The sequence below is a fragment of the Heterodontus francisci genome, chromosome 40, assembly GCF_036365525.1.
Source record: "Heterodontus francisci isolate sHetFra1 chromosome 40, sHetFra1.hap1, whole genome shotgun sequence".
NCBI lineage: Eukaryota > Metazoa > Chordata > Chondrichthyes > Heterodontiformes > Heterodontidae > Heterodontus > Heterodontus francisci.
In genome coordinates this window covers 18,503,108-18,519,985 of record NC_090410.1, presented here as the reverse complement: position 1 = coordinate 18,519,985, position 16,878 = coordinate 18,503,108, and the positions used below count along the sequence as shown (strand labels likewise).

Below are 16,878 nucleotides of genomic sequence, written 5' to 3'. Positions count from 1 at the left end.
GCATTGCTATGGAAGCGGAAGTCGATATTTTTTGTGACGGAGAGGATATGGTGTCAGGAGCTGTGCTCTGGGATACAGAAGGCAATGACTTCAGTCTTCCTAACCTTCAGCTGCTGGAAATTGCAGCTCTTCCAAGACTGGATGTTGGACAAACAGTCTGACAGCATGGAGGCAGTGGAGGGGCTGAGAGGGGTGGTGAACAGGTAGAATTGAGCATCATCAGCATATATGTGGAAGCTGACCTCGCGTCTGTGGACAATGTTGTCCAGGAGCAGGATGTTGTTGAGGATGAGAAAGATCCAAGAGTGGACCCTTGAGGGAACTCACAATGTAATGGTGTTGAGGCAAGAAGAGAAGCACTCGGTAGAGAAGCTCTGATAGTGATTGGATAGGTAAGAGTGGAACCAGCTGGGGGCAGTCCCAACAAACTAAACAACAGGGCAAACGCATTGGAGGAGAGAGATGTGGTTGACCATGTCTAAGACTGTGTTTGATCGAGGAGGATGCAAAGAGACTACATTTACTAATCTTTAACACCTTTCCACAGTAATAAGCTCGGCCATTTCTCATTCTCATTAAAAATAACGCCCTGATTGATAGTTATTATATCGATTATTAATGGATTTATTGATCAATTGAATTATGATTGGCGGATTTCCTCTGATATATTTATTTCATCATGCAGATTGTTTTCAAATAGAGACGCCAAACATTCAATAAAAGATAGTGCAGCCACTTCAAATGTGAAATATACCTGTTCCTCTTTTATTAATGTTATACATTTATCCATACGTACTCCTCTCCACCCTGCAGAGACGTATTGAAGGAGAGTTTGTGGGGTTTTTTTTTTAAATACAGGCTAAATTCCGTGGATTAAGTCGCAGCTTGATAACTCACAAGGGACAAGTATATTCTCCTGCCTCTGCTAGTTGCCCTCCCTTGTATCAATGAGTACTGGAAAAGTAAAACTGGAACAATGGAAGGGGGAGGTGATTCACTCATGCAGCCGGGTCAAACAGCAAAACTGAGATTTAATCCGAATGTGAGATTACATTTTCCAGAGTCTCAGGAAGGGACAGCTGGGGAGAAGCTTAATCAATGTGGCCATTCTGACGTCAGCTTCCTGAGCCTGAGGTTGAAGCTGCAGGGCGATAGCCCATTCACTCCCCCGCCTCTTGCCTTTTCCCTGCACACTCTTCACACTACAAGGCATCTGGCGAAAGTGACCCAAACCGTTTCTTGACATTAGAATGCGAGACAGTTCTCCAGCTGTGTGCTGCCTGGTCGAGATTTAGTGAACTCCAGAACACTCTGTGCTTCAACACACACACACAGCCTTACGACCCACTTTTCTTTCCATCATTTTTCCCCAATTGTAAGAAGGCAAGAAAAGCAAAACTATTTAGAAACCGAATGAAGAACGGATCTTATTCAGGTAAGCAGTTTCTAATTATCCAAACAGATTTTAAAAAAAAAAATCGCTCTGTTGCTGGAGGGTCCTCATCTTCTGGCAAATATTTTTCACATTTTTCTTTTTGGGAAAAAAAAACTTTGTGTTGACTGCATAAATTTAGCTTTAAAGTTCCGTTCAATGGATTCTCTCTCTCTCAGATGAAAAAAGCTATATAGTATTTTCTGATCTCACAGTTCTGCCAGTACTTTGGGTTGAGGATTGCAATTGTGGAAAGAGCAAGTTCTAATCTGCGAAACTTTGTCAAATCAGAAAGAAGCTACCAATTATCTTCAGCATTCCTTCGGCTCCCGAGTCGTTTTAATGTTAATGGCCCAGATTTTGCTGGAGCGAGGGATCTCACGGCGTGAGATAAATTCTTTCCTCGGCGTTGAGTTCGAAAAATGTTGGGTCAACAGGGCATCTGTGACTTTAGTGAACCAAGGCATAGCAGTCTGTCTCTAATGAGATTTAAGGATTGAAAAAGAAATAGGAATGACAGAGAAGAAAATAGTCAAATCAAATGCAGAAAGAGAGGGTAAGATTATATTGAGAGAGGGGGGAAAAAAGCGACAAAAAGGAAAAGAGTCAATTTTTTCTTTAAAAAACCTCTAAGAACAATTTATTATCTGCGAGGAATGAAACTTCCCAGTTTAAATAGGCCTGAAAGGTTGAGTGGCATTGAAGAAACAATTATCTTGTTATTAATTAGTACTTACGCTATTATGTACTAGCCGAGCTTTCTGTGGCAAGTTTAATTAATTAATGTGGAAATGCCGCAATTTCTTGAAACTCGTGGGGAGGTTGAGGGCCAGCACTGGTTTTTACGAGGCTAATGGCAGGGAGGTGTAAATCATGCAGCGTTTCGCAATTCACAGGGTATCTCTCCCTCACCATAGGGTTGAGTTATTTACACATTAAAAATGGCATGCACTATTCACATCGCTGTTATTATGCCAGCAAATTCTGGGCTTTGCTGTGTGTACTGCCATCGTCTCTCCTCGCACAAGTTGGCCACAACTGCCAGGTGCACTGAGACTGGCAGCTGGAGTGATATTTTGTTTTAACCAGGCCTTCTTGGGGCACCAGTGTTGGCAAGCTCAGCAAATGGGAGCCCCACGTCCCACTAAAGCCAATATAACAGCAACCCTGGCAGAATTGTGACCAAGCCAGGCAGACTTAACTGAAGTCTAGTGCATTTATATATCTCCAGGCACATCCCAAAGTGCTTCACTGAAGTCCTTTTCGGGTGCAGTTGCTGTTGTAATGTTGGAAAATATCAGGAGCTCTTCCCAATGTCCTGACCACCATTTATCCCTCAATCCGCATAATTAAAAAGCAGATTATTTGGTTAGTTACTTCATTGCTGTTTGTGGGATCTTGCTGTGTGTAAATTGTCTGCCATGGTTCCTACATTACAACAGTGACTGCACTTCAAAATTACTTTGAGTTATTGGTGCCCACGTAACGAACCCTGCATTCCAAAGCAATTCACTTTGTGAAGTACTTTGAGATGTTTCTGAAGGAGATGCTTCATGAAATTAAATAATTAAGATATTTTTTCAAATTAAATATGTTGAATATTTAACTGCTTAAATAGGTGCCCGGGTTTAAAACTCAGCTGATGTCTCACTAAATTTTTAAGTAATTTAGGCTGACACTCAGTGTAGTACTGAAAGAGTGCTGCGTCGTTGGAGGAGCTGTCTTTTGGATGAGTTGTTAAACCAAGACCCCGTTTGTCCCCTCGGGTGGATGTAAAAGATCCCATGGCACTATTTGAAGAACAGCAGGGGCATTCTCCCAGTGTCCTGGCCAAAATGTATCCCTCAACCAACACCTAAAACAGATTATCCGCTCATTTATTTCATTTCTGTTTGTGAACCTTGCTGCACATAAATTGGCTGCAACATTTTCTACATTACAACAGCGGCTACACTCCAAAAGTAATCCGTTGGTTGTAAAGTGTTTTGGGACATTGAGGTAATAAAAGGAGCTATAGAAATGCAATTATTTTTAAAGCATGATCATGTTTCATGTTGTTGTCAATAACACTCTGCTCTTGAAAATTCAATGATGCAACTAAATATAATGAATATCTGGAAAAATGTACACTTTGAACTAATGTAGGAGATTCAGATGGGAAATCTGTCCACTTATCTATCTGTGTATCTATATCTATCTGTTATGAGTTACAATCTAATCAAAACAACGACGATAACTGCACAAAATTTGAATTTGATTAACAAAATGTGGAATGCATTATCCTTTTGGCAGTAGTTACTGTGGCCAAGCTGCAGGAATGTACTTAGTTTGGAATCTCTGTTCACAGTGTGTTGAAAAGGTGGCCTTCCAGCACATTCTTGGCGGTGGGACTGTGCTTTACATTGAGACCACCCTATCAGCTGATTTTTGCCCCATTTGGGACCCTTTTGTGCAGATACTGCTCTTCTCTAGCACTGTCTTTACATCTCCACGCATGTGAGAATGCAATAACTGCCTCCAGCATAAAGTAAAGGAGGCCGAAGGTTGTGACAGCATGTCTCTCTAGTCCAATTTGAAATGTAATCCTCTTCAGACCAACATCGATAATTTTAATTGAAGGTGAGACATATTTGGAGGCAAACTGTGAATGTGTCCCCAATCTTATATGCCTTGAGGTGTGAGAATTGGTGAATTATTAAAGCAGAATGACTTAAATCATATCCTTAATTGGATTTGACTCTAAATCCCGAATGTAGTCAAGGTGAACTTGAAGTGGTGATGGATTTATAAAGATGGCACCTATCCTCTTAGGTCTCTGTAAGGCCCTATAGAGAATTGCAGACTCTGTTGCCTTATCTTATTGATATTACTATCAATATTGCTTTTCAAAACTTTCCTCCTGCTAAGCTGCAAATATTACCTTGCATGCTCTCACTTTATTCTGATTGCATTGAAATGAAAGGAGTTGGACTCAAACTGTTAAATGTTAGGGACTAACACATTGATATGAAATTCCGCAGTCCACTCTTTTAGCAGAGGCATTGATCCATTTATTTTAAAATGGTCATTAATTCAGGAAAATAGTGGACAGAATAAGTTTGTACAAAGAGGTAAGTCCACTTGTTACTAATATTACACAGTGTGATTGTGCTCAGGAACTGCCTCATACTTTAACTCATTCTTTCTCATGGCTACAGATCTGTGGAGCTCTTTACCTACCTCAGTTTTCCTTTCCTGTTCCAATGTTCATGCCATTAAATCATAGAATCATAGTACAGCACAGAAGGAGGCCATTCGGCCCACCCAGTCTGTGCCAGCTCTTTCAAAGGACAATCCATTTAGTCCCACTCCCATATCCCTGCAAGATTTTCTGCTTCAAGTATTTATCCAATTCCCTGTAGAAGGCTACCACTGAATCTGTATCCACCACCTTATCAGGCAGTGCATTTCAAATCCTAACCACTCGTTGCATAAAAAAAACTTTTCCTCATGTTGCCTCTGGTTGTTCTGCCAATCACCTTAAATCAGCAATTGGAAATAGTTTCTCTTTATTTACTGTATGTAAATCATCGGACCACTGCTTCTAAATTTATCTCATCTTCTGCTCTCTTTAACCTTGTTGATGTCCTGCATAATAGACCTTGACCCTTCACCTAGAAGTTCTCAATAAGAGGATGTGTTACACATGGAAACAACTTGAAAACAATACAGTGACCAGATTTCTCTCAATGCTGGTGATTACCTGTAAATTTGACAGCCTTTGGTTAGTTAATTTAATCTATGGCACGTGTAGCAGAACAATAAAGCTCCTGGAAAGAAGGATGTAGCACTTATTTATTTTGTGCCTTTCATATTGTTTGGAACTTTCCAAAATAGTTTGCAGTGTAACCACTGTTATGTAGACAAACATGGCAGTCAATTTGCTACAGCAAGATGCACAAACAGCAATGAGATAAATGACCAATTTTTTCTAGATTGAGGCAGCTCATTAATTTGTTGATTAGACTTTTTCTCTCACCCTTCAGCTCGAATATCATTTTTCTGCTGTAATGGAAACTGATCATGATGCAGTGAGGGCAATGTGGCGTCTGGGACCTCCGTGAACGACAAGACCATAAGATTTTAGGATTGAGAGAAAAAAACAGATAAGCAACAGAAAAGGTGTGTGAATTAGAGTCAAATTAGGTACAGAAAGAGAAATAAAATGAGGCAAAGAAAGATTAAATTAAGACAGAGAAAAAAGAGCTAAAGGAAAAATAAGAAAATAAAATTTAAAGTTTTAAATTTTAAAAGTGTAAGCTTTGACATTTTTTTTGAAAGAAAAATTTATTACATGAAGGAATGAAATGTAACAATTTAAATTTCTGGGCCTGAGAGATTCATTGGTATTGCATTAAAAATTATCATTTTAAAAGGATACTTGCTGTTAATTATGGCAAGTTTAATGGGCAATTAATGTGCAAATCCAGCTTAAAATCCAGTTTTTAAGATTAAAAAGGAGGCTAAGTGCGAGATGCTGTTTGTGGAAAGAAAACAATGAGGTGGTATGAATCAAACAGCATGTTCTGGAGATTCACAACTCGCAGAGTATCTCTTCATCCCTTGAACTTGCTGGTCAATTTGTGCATCAATAATGGTGTGTATCATGAGCTTGCCATTGTTTTTCTAGGAAAATTTGGCCCGTTCTGTTTCTGATATTGATTGAAGGATGAGTGTTGGCCAGGATACTAGGAGGACTTGCTTTGAACAGAGTCACAGGATCTTTCCCGTCTACCTGAAAAAAGTAGACAGGGGCTCAATTTAATGTCTCATTTTGATGGCACGTGCAACTAGTCAGCGCTTCCTCAGTTGAAGTATCAGGCTGGTTTATGCATGACAGTCTGTTGTGGCTCTTGAATCTTATGCCCTTCAGACTCAGGCGAGAGTGTAACCAAAACTCAATCAACACTGGATGCCAAAGCTTAAACCTTCAGTTTGTTTTTGCAATCCCCAAACATTAAAACAGAAATGAATCTGAATTATTGCATCCTATTACAAAGGGATCTTGGTGTTGTTATTGGTCTCTCATGTTTCCCCTGTTCCCAGTGTTTATTGTGAAATGGCTCCTCGAGGCTTGTGACCTGGGTGAGGTTAGGAATTCAAGACCTCTGCAAGCAGTGGGTTTTCAATGTCATTCCTAATTCATGATGTTAGTCCAGAGGAATTTCCAGACGAGTTCTGATGAACAGTTTTACAACATAAAAAATGGGAATGACTCTTGGCAAATACCAGGAAGGAAGCACAAATACACTAATAATTACCAGGTGATTTTTTTATGATTTTAAAATCTTTCTGTATTTGTTTTTTCACTGGCCTTGTGTCCCCACCCCCCCCCCCCTCCTCCCTGCCCCCGTCTCTGTTACTTTTCCAGTTATTTCTCCTTGTGGTAATCTTTCTGAATCTTTATCACTCTTTTTATAAATATCTCCTTCCCCGCTATCTCTTTACTGTATCTCTCCCAGTCTCTCTGTATGCCTCATTCTGTCCTGTGGTCAGAATCACAGTTACTGTAATGCAAGTATTTCAGAAAAAAAGTGTGCTTAATGTTAAACATAGTTATACACTTATATGACAAACTATCCATTCATTGAACATTGTTGTATAGCCCCCATAAATATTTGTAAGACGAGGGGAAAGTAGTAACTGAGTTGGATCAAATCATTTGGTGGCTGGGTGAACGCTTTTCTTTCTAAACCTTCTTTTCTTTTAACTTAAGCTGTCGTTATGTGTATTAATGAAAATCTGGAACAGTCTCGAGGTTAAATGAAACCATCATGCATTTGAGTAAACTGCCTTGGATTTGCACTGTGGCATATATTTTATGGTGATTTCGGAATGTCTCCTTAAAGAAGGCCAACAAATCAATCACTCTGGGAATGTGAGCCTTCTGCCAACGAACCCTTATTGAGAATCTTTGGGAGCCAAAATCTAAGTTATTCACTGGAGTGGGCATGTAACCAGACCATAATGGCTTCCAGGCCAGCCTGAAACTGGTTTTGAGCTCATTTCTATCATATTTCCCTATTCAAACAGTGCTGATACACTAATGCGTGGGCTACGCTGAATGGATTTGATATTTATGATCATCTGGGTTGTTGATATCTGGCTATTATTTCATTGCTGTTTGTAGGAGCTTGCTGTGCCTCGTTTCCTACACTACAACAGTGATGACGCTTCAATGTACTTCATTGGTTGTAAAACATATCCTTCTATTCCTTTCTCCCCATGTACTCATCTAACTTCCCTTTTAAAGACATCTTTGACGACGACATTTTACACAATGTCTGCTCCTAGCTGGCAATCTTAAAGCCCAAAACATAAATGTAAGAGTGGGTGTACCAACTCTCATTAGGGGAGGGCTGAGACTCTACCATGTATCTACTTAATTCCCTTAAGGGAGATTTAAGAACCTTATGTGTACACTTAACTCCCTTTAAATATTTGGATCTAGATTTTCTCACTAGTGTTATTTTCACGCCTTAAAATAAATGGGTTAATGCCAGCATTAAAATAATGCCAATTGGCAAAGCTAAGCCCTAGAGTTATCTGTCCCTTCCCCTCTAAGGAGTGGCTTTTAGGAATCATAAAGGTCAACAATTCAAAACACAAGGGGGGGGGGGGGGGGGGTGTGTCTGTGTGTGTCTGTGTGTGTGTTGCTCTGCTTTCTCCTGTCCAGCACTGTTAATATATCAGGGTTTGTGGGTACATAGTAGGAAAGGGGACAATACACCCCAATGTGTTTTGCGTAAACCTCAATTCTGAAGTTAAAAGTTGAGTTTTACAAGGATGTTCCAGGCAGCACCAAACAGCTTCTCTTTGTGTTTCTCCAAAGTTTGGTTCTGTTGCAGTGCATGGTGTTTTGTGAATTAAAGGGTGGGAAATCAGTTATTTTTAGCAGACATCTCCTTCGTAATTAAGGCAAAAGCAACATTTGCTGGTATCTTCATGACTGATCAGTAACGACGGGAATTTTTGAGGACTAAAGCTGACAACGGTCGTGTTTTCTATTTGAATTCCACTGAGTCCTCAGCACGTGACATGGAGTAGAATGTAACTCAAGTAAAATATGGGAATTATTGCAGTGTTTTACTCAAGTAGTTGGAGCTTGCTTATTTCAAGTTCGGCAGAAAAGTATTATAAGGAGCCATTCATAATTTTCAACTTTGTATTAATGGACAAGAGCAATGTGGGCGGGAGTTTTAAGGAGTTTTACTACAATTAAGCCTGAGGGGTGAAGGCCAAGATGATTTTTCAAGGATGAAAGTTAACATGAATTAATCTGCATTTTTTTTCCTCTGGCCTTTTTTTGAGATAGCCTTTTGCTGGGAGAGTTAACCCATTGATTTTTTTTCTTGATTGACAGCAATAGTGTTTAGTGGAAATTGGGAACTCAACCTGGGTCCACTTCTTGAGAGTCGAGGACTTTATCAGTAGAGCTGCCAAGTGTCACTGACGCTACTAGGACCCTGTTGCCATGAAATTGGGCTCTGTAGTGCCACTGGTGCTGTGTTACAGACTCCCTGAAGGCATAAGATGGCGCATCCAGCTGATTTGACACAAGCCTTTCAAACCTGATCCCCTGCAGGTCCAGTGAACGCCTGCGCCAATCACTCGCATCTGGACATGTGTCCAGCTGCAGGAGGGACTGTGCCCTCACCAACTAGTGTTATTTAAAGGGCCAGCATCCAATTTGCAGTTGAGGTGCTTTTGACTTACTTCTACTGTGGAGAAGTTTGTGGAAATATTGTGGTTTGTTTTTGGTGGTCTGTTGATGAGCTGGTTCATCCAATCAGGAAGGGCAGAAGACCTGGACACTCAGGTCAGCAAGAGAGGCTGTAGTGGCACTTCCTCTTGGTCTGCAACACAATGGAGCAGAGGCTGCAGAGAGGGGAAGCTCTGTGCAGAGGGAGGAAGAGGTGGGCTCTCCACAGTAGGCTCTACCCAACAAGGGTTTTCAGGAAGCCCATCTCCTACCACCACCTCAGCCAAGAGCAATGCCTGAGGTGACTTGGGTTCAACAAGGAGGTGGTCGTGGAACTGTGATATCTCCTGCAATAGTAACTGCAGCCTCAAATCAAGGTGAGGATAGTGCTGCCAATGGCCATAAAGGTCATAGTCATATTAAACTTCTACGTGACTGGATTATTCCAGGCAGGGGCAGGTGACGTCGATCATCTTCCAGGACGCCATCCATCGTTGCATCCAAGAGGTGAGAGAGGCCATTTATGTGAAGAGAGGCACTTACATTGTGTTCTCCCTAAACAGAAAAGCAAGATGAGCAGGCACATGGACTTGCCAGGTTAGTGGGATTCCTAATGGTACAGTGAGCCATTGACTGCGCACGTGGCTCTGTGGCCCTACATCTCATCGGGGAGAGGTACAGGAACTGCAAAGGCTACCATTCCATCAATATGCAGTTGGCACCAGGTTCTGATCCTGACTCTATACTAGCCTCTAAAGTTCACACAGCCAGTATCTGACCTGGTGGCTGCAAGTGTCAGATCAAGTGATGGTGCTTCTTCAGCAGTGCTGTGGTGTTTCTCTTGCCCTTCCTCCTGAGGCTGCTGTGCTGGGCAGATGGGTATCTGAAAGCAGAAAATTAGAAGGTGAGGTTTGCGGCGAAGGACGTAGAGTGGAGTGGAAAGCAAGAAGTCCATGGTGATACCATCTGCAGCTTGCACTTCATGCCAGATAGCAGGATGAGGGGGCAGTGGGAGTTGAGAAGAGGGAAAAGGAAGATGCCATCCTCCTGAATGTGCCCAGTGATGCTGGATGCTCCAGGCTCTGTCATTTGTGCAGAGAACCAGCTCCTCTGTAGGGCTGAGGAGATGCAGGCATCCTTGACCTCCCCGCCTCCCCCCCCCCCCCCCCCCCCTTGCTGGTTCTGCTCTGCTCCCTTCCATTGTGTGCAATCTTGTCCTGCAAGAGAGAGGGAGGAATATCAGTGATCGTGTTGCACTGTTTGGTGGTTGATGCTGCCGTAGCTGAATAGCTGGAGGCATGTTGAGGCAGTGGGAGGTGGGTGTGAGGCTGGCATCTGTGGAAGGTGAGAGAGGATGAGGTAGAGTATCTGAATGTTAGGCATGAGTTTTGAGTGCTAGAGATTGCTGCTGGGTGAGTGATGGGGATGTGGTGCACTGAGGAGCATAAGAGGTTGGTGGTGCGATGGGTATGAGGTCCTTTGAAGATGCATTCACTGACCTTGACCACCCACGTGAGGTCATTAAATTTCTTCTGGTACTGCTGCCAGTTCCTCAGGGCCAGACTTCAGGTTTTGACCTTCCTGGCCACTTGCTTGCATTTCTTCGGAGGCTGTTCCTTGAGGACATCCTTCCTCCCCCTGCCCCCCGCACCCCCCCCCCCCCCCCCACAACCAAATGCAGAAACATGGCCTCTCTCCTCCTTTTGACCTCCATGAGTAAGATCTCTGGCACTGCATCCGTGAACCTTGGAGCCCTCTCTCTGACCTGATGCTGCATTTCTTTTGTTTCCACTTAAAGACAATTGCAGCACTGACAGTCAGCAGTAGCCTCCTTTCAGTCAGTGCAGCTCCCTTTTAAGAGGGGGGATCTACATTAAAGTTTTGGAGGCTAGCTGGGTGATGTGCTAGCCTTGCCCGCTGCTCGGCCCCCCAATTGAACCGAAAGTCAGCCAACCGCTCTTGTCCCGCTCAATTGAATGCTACAATAAGGCAAACGCTGCCTGTCTCAATGGCACTAGGTGGAAGCAGATTGCTGAATCACAATTATGCATCTGTAACTTTATCTCCTCCCCCCTCCTCCCCCCTCCTCCTCCCCCCCTCCTCCTCCCCCCTCCTCCTCCCCCCTCCTCCCCCCCCCTCCTCCCCCCCCCTCCTCCTCCCCCCTCCTCCTCCCCCCTCCTCCTCCCCCCTCCTCCTCCCCCCTCCTCCTCCCCCCTCCTCCTCCCCCCTCCTCCTCCCCCCTCCTCCTCCCCCCTCCTCCAATTTTCCCACCTGGAGGCCTAACTTGTCCTGGGGTAATGGTTTCATGGGCTTTACCTGCCTTCCAGATAGCTTGGCCAAATAGGCTTTTTTCCACATGTCTTGACAGCACATGATGGTCGTACCATTTGTTCATGGGGAGAAGGTAAGAAGAAATCATTGGTGGGGGTGGGGGGTGCATCTGCTATTCTGAATTAAACAATCTCTTGGCAGAGGTAACGGGGGGAAAAAAACCTTGCATTTCTATGGCACTTTTCACCAATCTCAGGCCGTCCCAAAGTGTTTTACAGCCAATTATGTAGTTTTGAAGTCTAGTCACTGTTGTAATGTAGGAAACCTGGCAACCAATCTGTGCACAGCAAGCTCCCACAAACAGCACTGTGATAATGATTGGATAATCTGCTTTTACTGATGTTGATTGAGGAATAAATGTTGGCGTGGACACGGGGAAAGCTCCCCTGTTCTTCAAAATAGTGCCATGGGATCTTTTACAACCACCTGAGAGGGCAAACGGGTTTAATATCTCATCCAAAATGTGGCACCTCCACCAGCACACACTCCAATAAAGTGTCAACCTAGGTCATGTACTCAGATCTCTGAGTGGGACTCAAACCCAATATCTCTGACTCTCAAATAAGACTACTACCTGCCTCAGTTTACTCCTTTAAGACACTCCTTAAAACCTATCTCTTTGACCAAGCTTTTGGCCATCTGACCTAATATCACCTTTTGTGGCTTGGTGTCCTACTTTGTTTTACAATGTTCCTGTGAAGCGCCTTGGGACGTTTTATTACTTTAAAGGCACAATATAAATATACGTTGTTGTTGTTGCCCACTGAGCCACAACAGTAATAGTGACCAGGAGGGGTTTTTTAAACTCCTCGCTAACTGCTTGCTGTCAGCATTTAGTGCAGCAACTATTGCTTCAACAGAGATTCTCTAACTTTTACAAGCCAGAGATTTTCCCTTTTAATATTCATGCAAAACATAAAACAACATGTTAACCATCAGCCTACTGAAAATTCATGCATATTGAAATCTGTACACAGCAGGTTACAAGTTAAAGAAAACCCAAATGAGACAGAATTTGATTAGAAATCTGGATAACATTTTAAAAGGGATGAAACATTTACACTTATCAGTGTGAAGCTACTGCAATGAACATTTAATGGTTAAGTTGTTTGTGTTTTCAGGCTGTGGTTCATGAGGAGGTGACAGATTCTGCATAGTCCTGGTGTTTGCCCTTTTACCTGTGGAATCTCAGGCATAACCAAGGTCCAGTGCCGCTGCTGTCAAAGTGAGAATTATCTTCGAGCGTGACGTCAAGGCGATAATGAAACAGGAGCTGCCGGTGAGGGAAATGCTTCACTGAAGAGAAATCAAGAACTGTTTTCTAGTATTTGGTTTTCCTATTGATTGAGGACTAGCTCAGCCTGAGAAACCCAGCACAACATGCCTGCAAAAACCCCCATGTATCTAAAAACATCGACTCCCAAGCGGGGCAAGAAGCTGCGACTGCGCGACGTTCTGTCCAGTGACATGATCAGTCCACCGCTGGGTGACTTCCGCCACAGCGCCCACATCGGGAGGGGTGGGGAAGGCGACATGTTCGGGGACATTTCCTTCTTGCAGGGCAAGTATGACCTCCTTCCAAACCTCAACAGGCGACCAACTTCTCAAAGCACGGGGAAAGGACTGGATGGCAAATGCAACTATGAGCGAGATTTTAACAATGGTGCAGGGGGTTATCCTACCCTGCTGAAGAATGCCGTTTCCCTTCCGGCGTTCAGTGGCGCGCACAAAAGCCAAGATCAGGAGCAAGCTCCTCCAAAGCCTCCCAGACTCCACCTGGAGGAAGGCACAGGTCAGAGGTCACTGTCGGTCAGCTGTACAGCAGAGTGCTTCCACAGCGGTGAAGAAATGTTCACCATTCCAACATACAGCAAAACAGTTGGGTCATCAGTTTCCTTACTGGCAGAATCAAACACTTCCTCGGAATGCTCAGTAATTGGCATCGGGCAGTTAGATGGGAAGAGAGCCTTAATCTTCAACAGTGAGATGTCACTCAACAATGAGAGCCTTTTTCCTTCTGACTCCTACCTGAGTGGATCTGAATCTTCCCTTGGTTTGGATCTAGATTTAGGGCCTTCAATACTGGATGATGTCCTCAGAATTATGGATGGATACAAGATCCAGTAAAATAAATAAATCTATAAACTCTGTCCAATATGCCAATAGTGGAAGGATGCTGAAGGAGTAACGATGACATTAAGGATGTACCATTCTGTCCAAACAGAACCATGTCATTTGGCTGGTGACAGTCCAAGGAAATCCTTACTTGAGTCTCAGTCTGAGAGCAAACATTAGAAACTTCTCCTTCTGTATATTCACAAGTTTATCGCTTCCGAACTGGGAACTCTATCCACACGTTGGCGTAAGGAGCACCACAAGTTAATTGGACACAGAAAATAAACTATTACCTGTTTCTCTTTAACTTCAATCCTGGGTGATATCAGGCTTACATATGATTCTGTGAGCTAGAAATGCTAAACTATTACAGAAAACTCTGTTAAACTCTTGAACTTGCAACTTTAGAAAAAAATGGTTGTTGTCTGCATTCTCTGCAGGATTGCATATTAGCGCAGAATTCAGAAATACACAAGATTATATGATGGAAATATGACTGGAATGATGAGTGAATGAGTTGAGTTTTTTTTACAACAATCCAATAGTCTCATCGTCACCATTACCAATGCTGGATTTTTATTCCAGATTTATAAAGCTTGATAAAAATAGCTGAGATTGGCCCCCAACCCTGGATGCTGGATGCTTCCCTGTCTCTGTAGCCTCCTCCAGCCCTACAATCCTCCCAATTGTCTGTAGTCTCCTCCAGCCCTACAACCTTCCAAAATCTCTGTAGCCTCCTCCAGCACTACAATCCTCCCAATTTTCTGTAACCTCCTCTAGCCCTACAACCTTCCAAAATCTCTGTAGCCTCCTCTAGCCCTACAATCTTCCCAATTCTCTCCCCTCCTCTAGCCCTACAACACTCCCAATTCTCTGTAACCTCCTCTAGTCCTACAACCCTCCCAACTCTCTGTAAACCTCCTCCAGCCCTACAACCCTCCCAAATCTCCAATTCTGGCCTATTGTGCATCCCCAATTTCCTTTGCTCCACCATTGGCAGCCTTTACTTCAGCTGCCTTGGCTCCAGCACTTTCTCCCTAAATGTCCCTGCCTCTCTACCTCTCCTTTTAAGACACTCCTTAAAACCTACCTCTTTGACCAAACTTTTGGTCACCTGTCCTAATGTCTCTTTACAGGGCCTGATATCAAATTTTGTCTGATAACGCTCCTGTGAAGCGCTTTGAGACATTTTACTACTTTATAAGCGCAATATAAATGCAAGGTGGTGATTTTACTGATCCCAAGTCAGACCATAGTCGACAACAGACTGAGAGTAGGATAGGGCCAAGACAGGATGCTGGGACTGTGGCTGTAGGTCTGATGTTTTCCATGCTGAATTAATTTAAAACATTGCTAACGCATTCACATCATTAGACAGTAGAGAGGAGGTGGTGGGTTAGCAAAATGGCAGCGGTCCCGCTTGTGACGACAGCAGAATTGCGATGGGCAGCTATTTTGCACAATGGAGGCGGCTGTTTTCTCCACCCCCCTTTTTCCCCCCCACCCAATTACGGATGGCACTGGAGATATCATTCCCAGCCTCACCTGATGTTGGAACAGGTGCTGGTGTCCTCTTTAAAAGGCTGCCAGCCCTGCATTTAGTCTCTGAGCATTGAGCAGCAGTTTATCAAATGAATACCTCTGTGGTTTGCAATAAATGTGCCACTCAGCAAGGAGCCTCCTCCCAACGCCAACCACCCACCAACCCAGGCATTATTCTGACACTGTCAGATGTCAGAGCAAGGGTGGCTCCTCCCGCCATTCAAACACAAGTCCCTTGTAGAGATATCCCCCCCTATTCACATACAGGCCCCTTGTAGATACAGCATAATGGCAATGGCCGCTGCAGAGCCCACTTCCCCGAAAACAAAAAGGTGAGGTTACGTTCCCTTTCGTAGGACCAAAGACTCTCGCCTTGGTGCCGGCTTTTGAAAGTCGAGAAACTGATGGCACGTGAGTACCGCACATCATGCACAAAATTGGAAACCCGCCGTTGGATCGCAGGGATGGGATTCAAATTCATTTAAAGCAGTATTTATAACATTTAAAGGATGCCATCGTGCGGGGCATCAATGCTGCCATGGTACCTCCCTGCTGCCGATAATATTGGTAAACAACATTATGGCTCCGGGTTCCGTGGCGGATAGTTCCGCAGTGATTCTCCAGCTGCCCAAGCTAACGAACTCGCCTGCGACAATAGAACAAAATTCAGTCCGAGGCAAAAGCTTTTGTTTCGGAAAATCAGACTCGCCACTCAGTTATTGGTTTAGAAATTTCCTGGCAGCCCACTCAAAATGAGAACTGCCTGGTCCAAAACTAGGCAGGTTGTCCTCTTGATCCTAAACTGCCTGAGGTCCACATTGACTTATTGGAGCTATTTACTAATGCCCATTTGTTGACTGACAGGGTAAGTGTTGGCCTCTCCCCCTCCCTCATTCCACACATTGTATCTTAGCCAAAACATATCCTGCAAACAACCAGTTCCCTAACCTGTGCAATTGTTATCCATGATTTATCACTGGGAGTTCGGTAAGAGCAATGAACGGGGCTTGGCCACCATAATCTTTTTGTCGTCTTACCTCCGTTTGAGGACGTGCCTAGTTTTTACATGAAGGTTAATGCACTGTTAGTGGCAGTCGTCCGGCTAATGCAGCCTGCTGTATCGCAGCATCTTTCACTGTCTTGGGAATGTGGAGAGCAGAATTCTGTGTCCCTGGTTCTGTTGACCTCTCCTTTTAATGAGTATCCATTAATCTACATGTGTCTTTGAGTGGGATATATCACAGAACTGCCATCACTATGCAAGGAATGCAATGTGCAATTTAACAAACGTAATCTTAAGCAACTGAAGCTAATCAGCTTTCTGCAAAATGGAATTTAATCTTTTTTGTTTGCATTTCTAATGTTGAAATACTTAAGTGGTATTCCTATTAAACTGAGTTCCATTTCTTATGAAATGACTGTCACAGAATGTGTTGCAGTTTACTGATCTGTAAATAATTCACTTTTTCCCGAGACCTTGAATGAACTACCCATTATCCTTTGGTGTGCTGGGAAGGCAAAACAATGACAGTGCAATAAGGCTACATGGAATGACATAGGATATATAGCACTGAAACAGGCCATTCTGCCCAACCAGTCTGTGCCAGCATTTATGCACCAGTTGAGCCTCCTCCCATCTTTCATCATCTAACTCTATTAACATAATCCTCTATTCCCTACTCCCTTCATATGCTATCTAGCCTCTCCTTAAATTTCG

At 43.5% G+C, this 16,878-nt stretch overlaps 1 protein-coding gene across 3 annotated transcripts; it reads left to right on the top strand.

Annotated features, from left to right (window-relative positions):
• The first annotated feature begins 1,107 nt into the window (after positions 1-1,107).
• zgc:154093 (uncharacterized protein LOC777623 homolog) lies at positions 1,108-16,556 on the top strand. 3 transcript variants are annotated; one of them, XM_068019153.1, is made up of 3 exons: positions 1,108-1,435; positions 5,458-5,593; positions 12,626-16,556. In XM_068019153.1, exon 3 carries the CDS (start codon positions 12,885-12,887, stop codon positions 13,629-13,631), a length of 747 nt encoding a protein of 248 aa, XP_067875254.1. In that variant the 5' UTR covers positions 1,108-1,435; positions 5,458-5,593; positions 12,626-12,884; the 3' UTR covers positions 13,632-16,556. The 3 variants fall into 3 exon arrangements, with proteins under 3 accessions (XP_067875254.1, XP_067875253.1, XP_067875255.1); XM_068019152.1 differs by lacking the exon at positions 5,458-5,593; XM_068019154.1 differs by lacking the exons at positions 1,108-1,435; positions 5,458-5,593 and adding an exon at positions 6,556-6,735.
• The last annotated feature ends 322 nt before the right edge of the window (positions 16,557-16,878 follow it).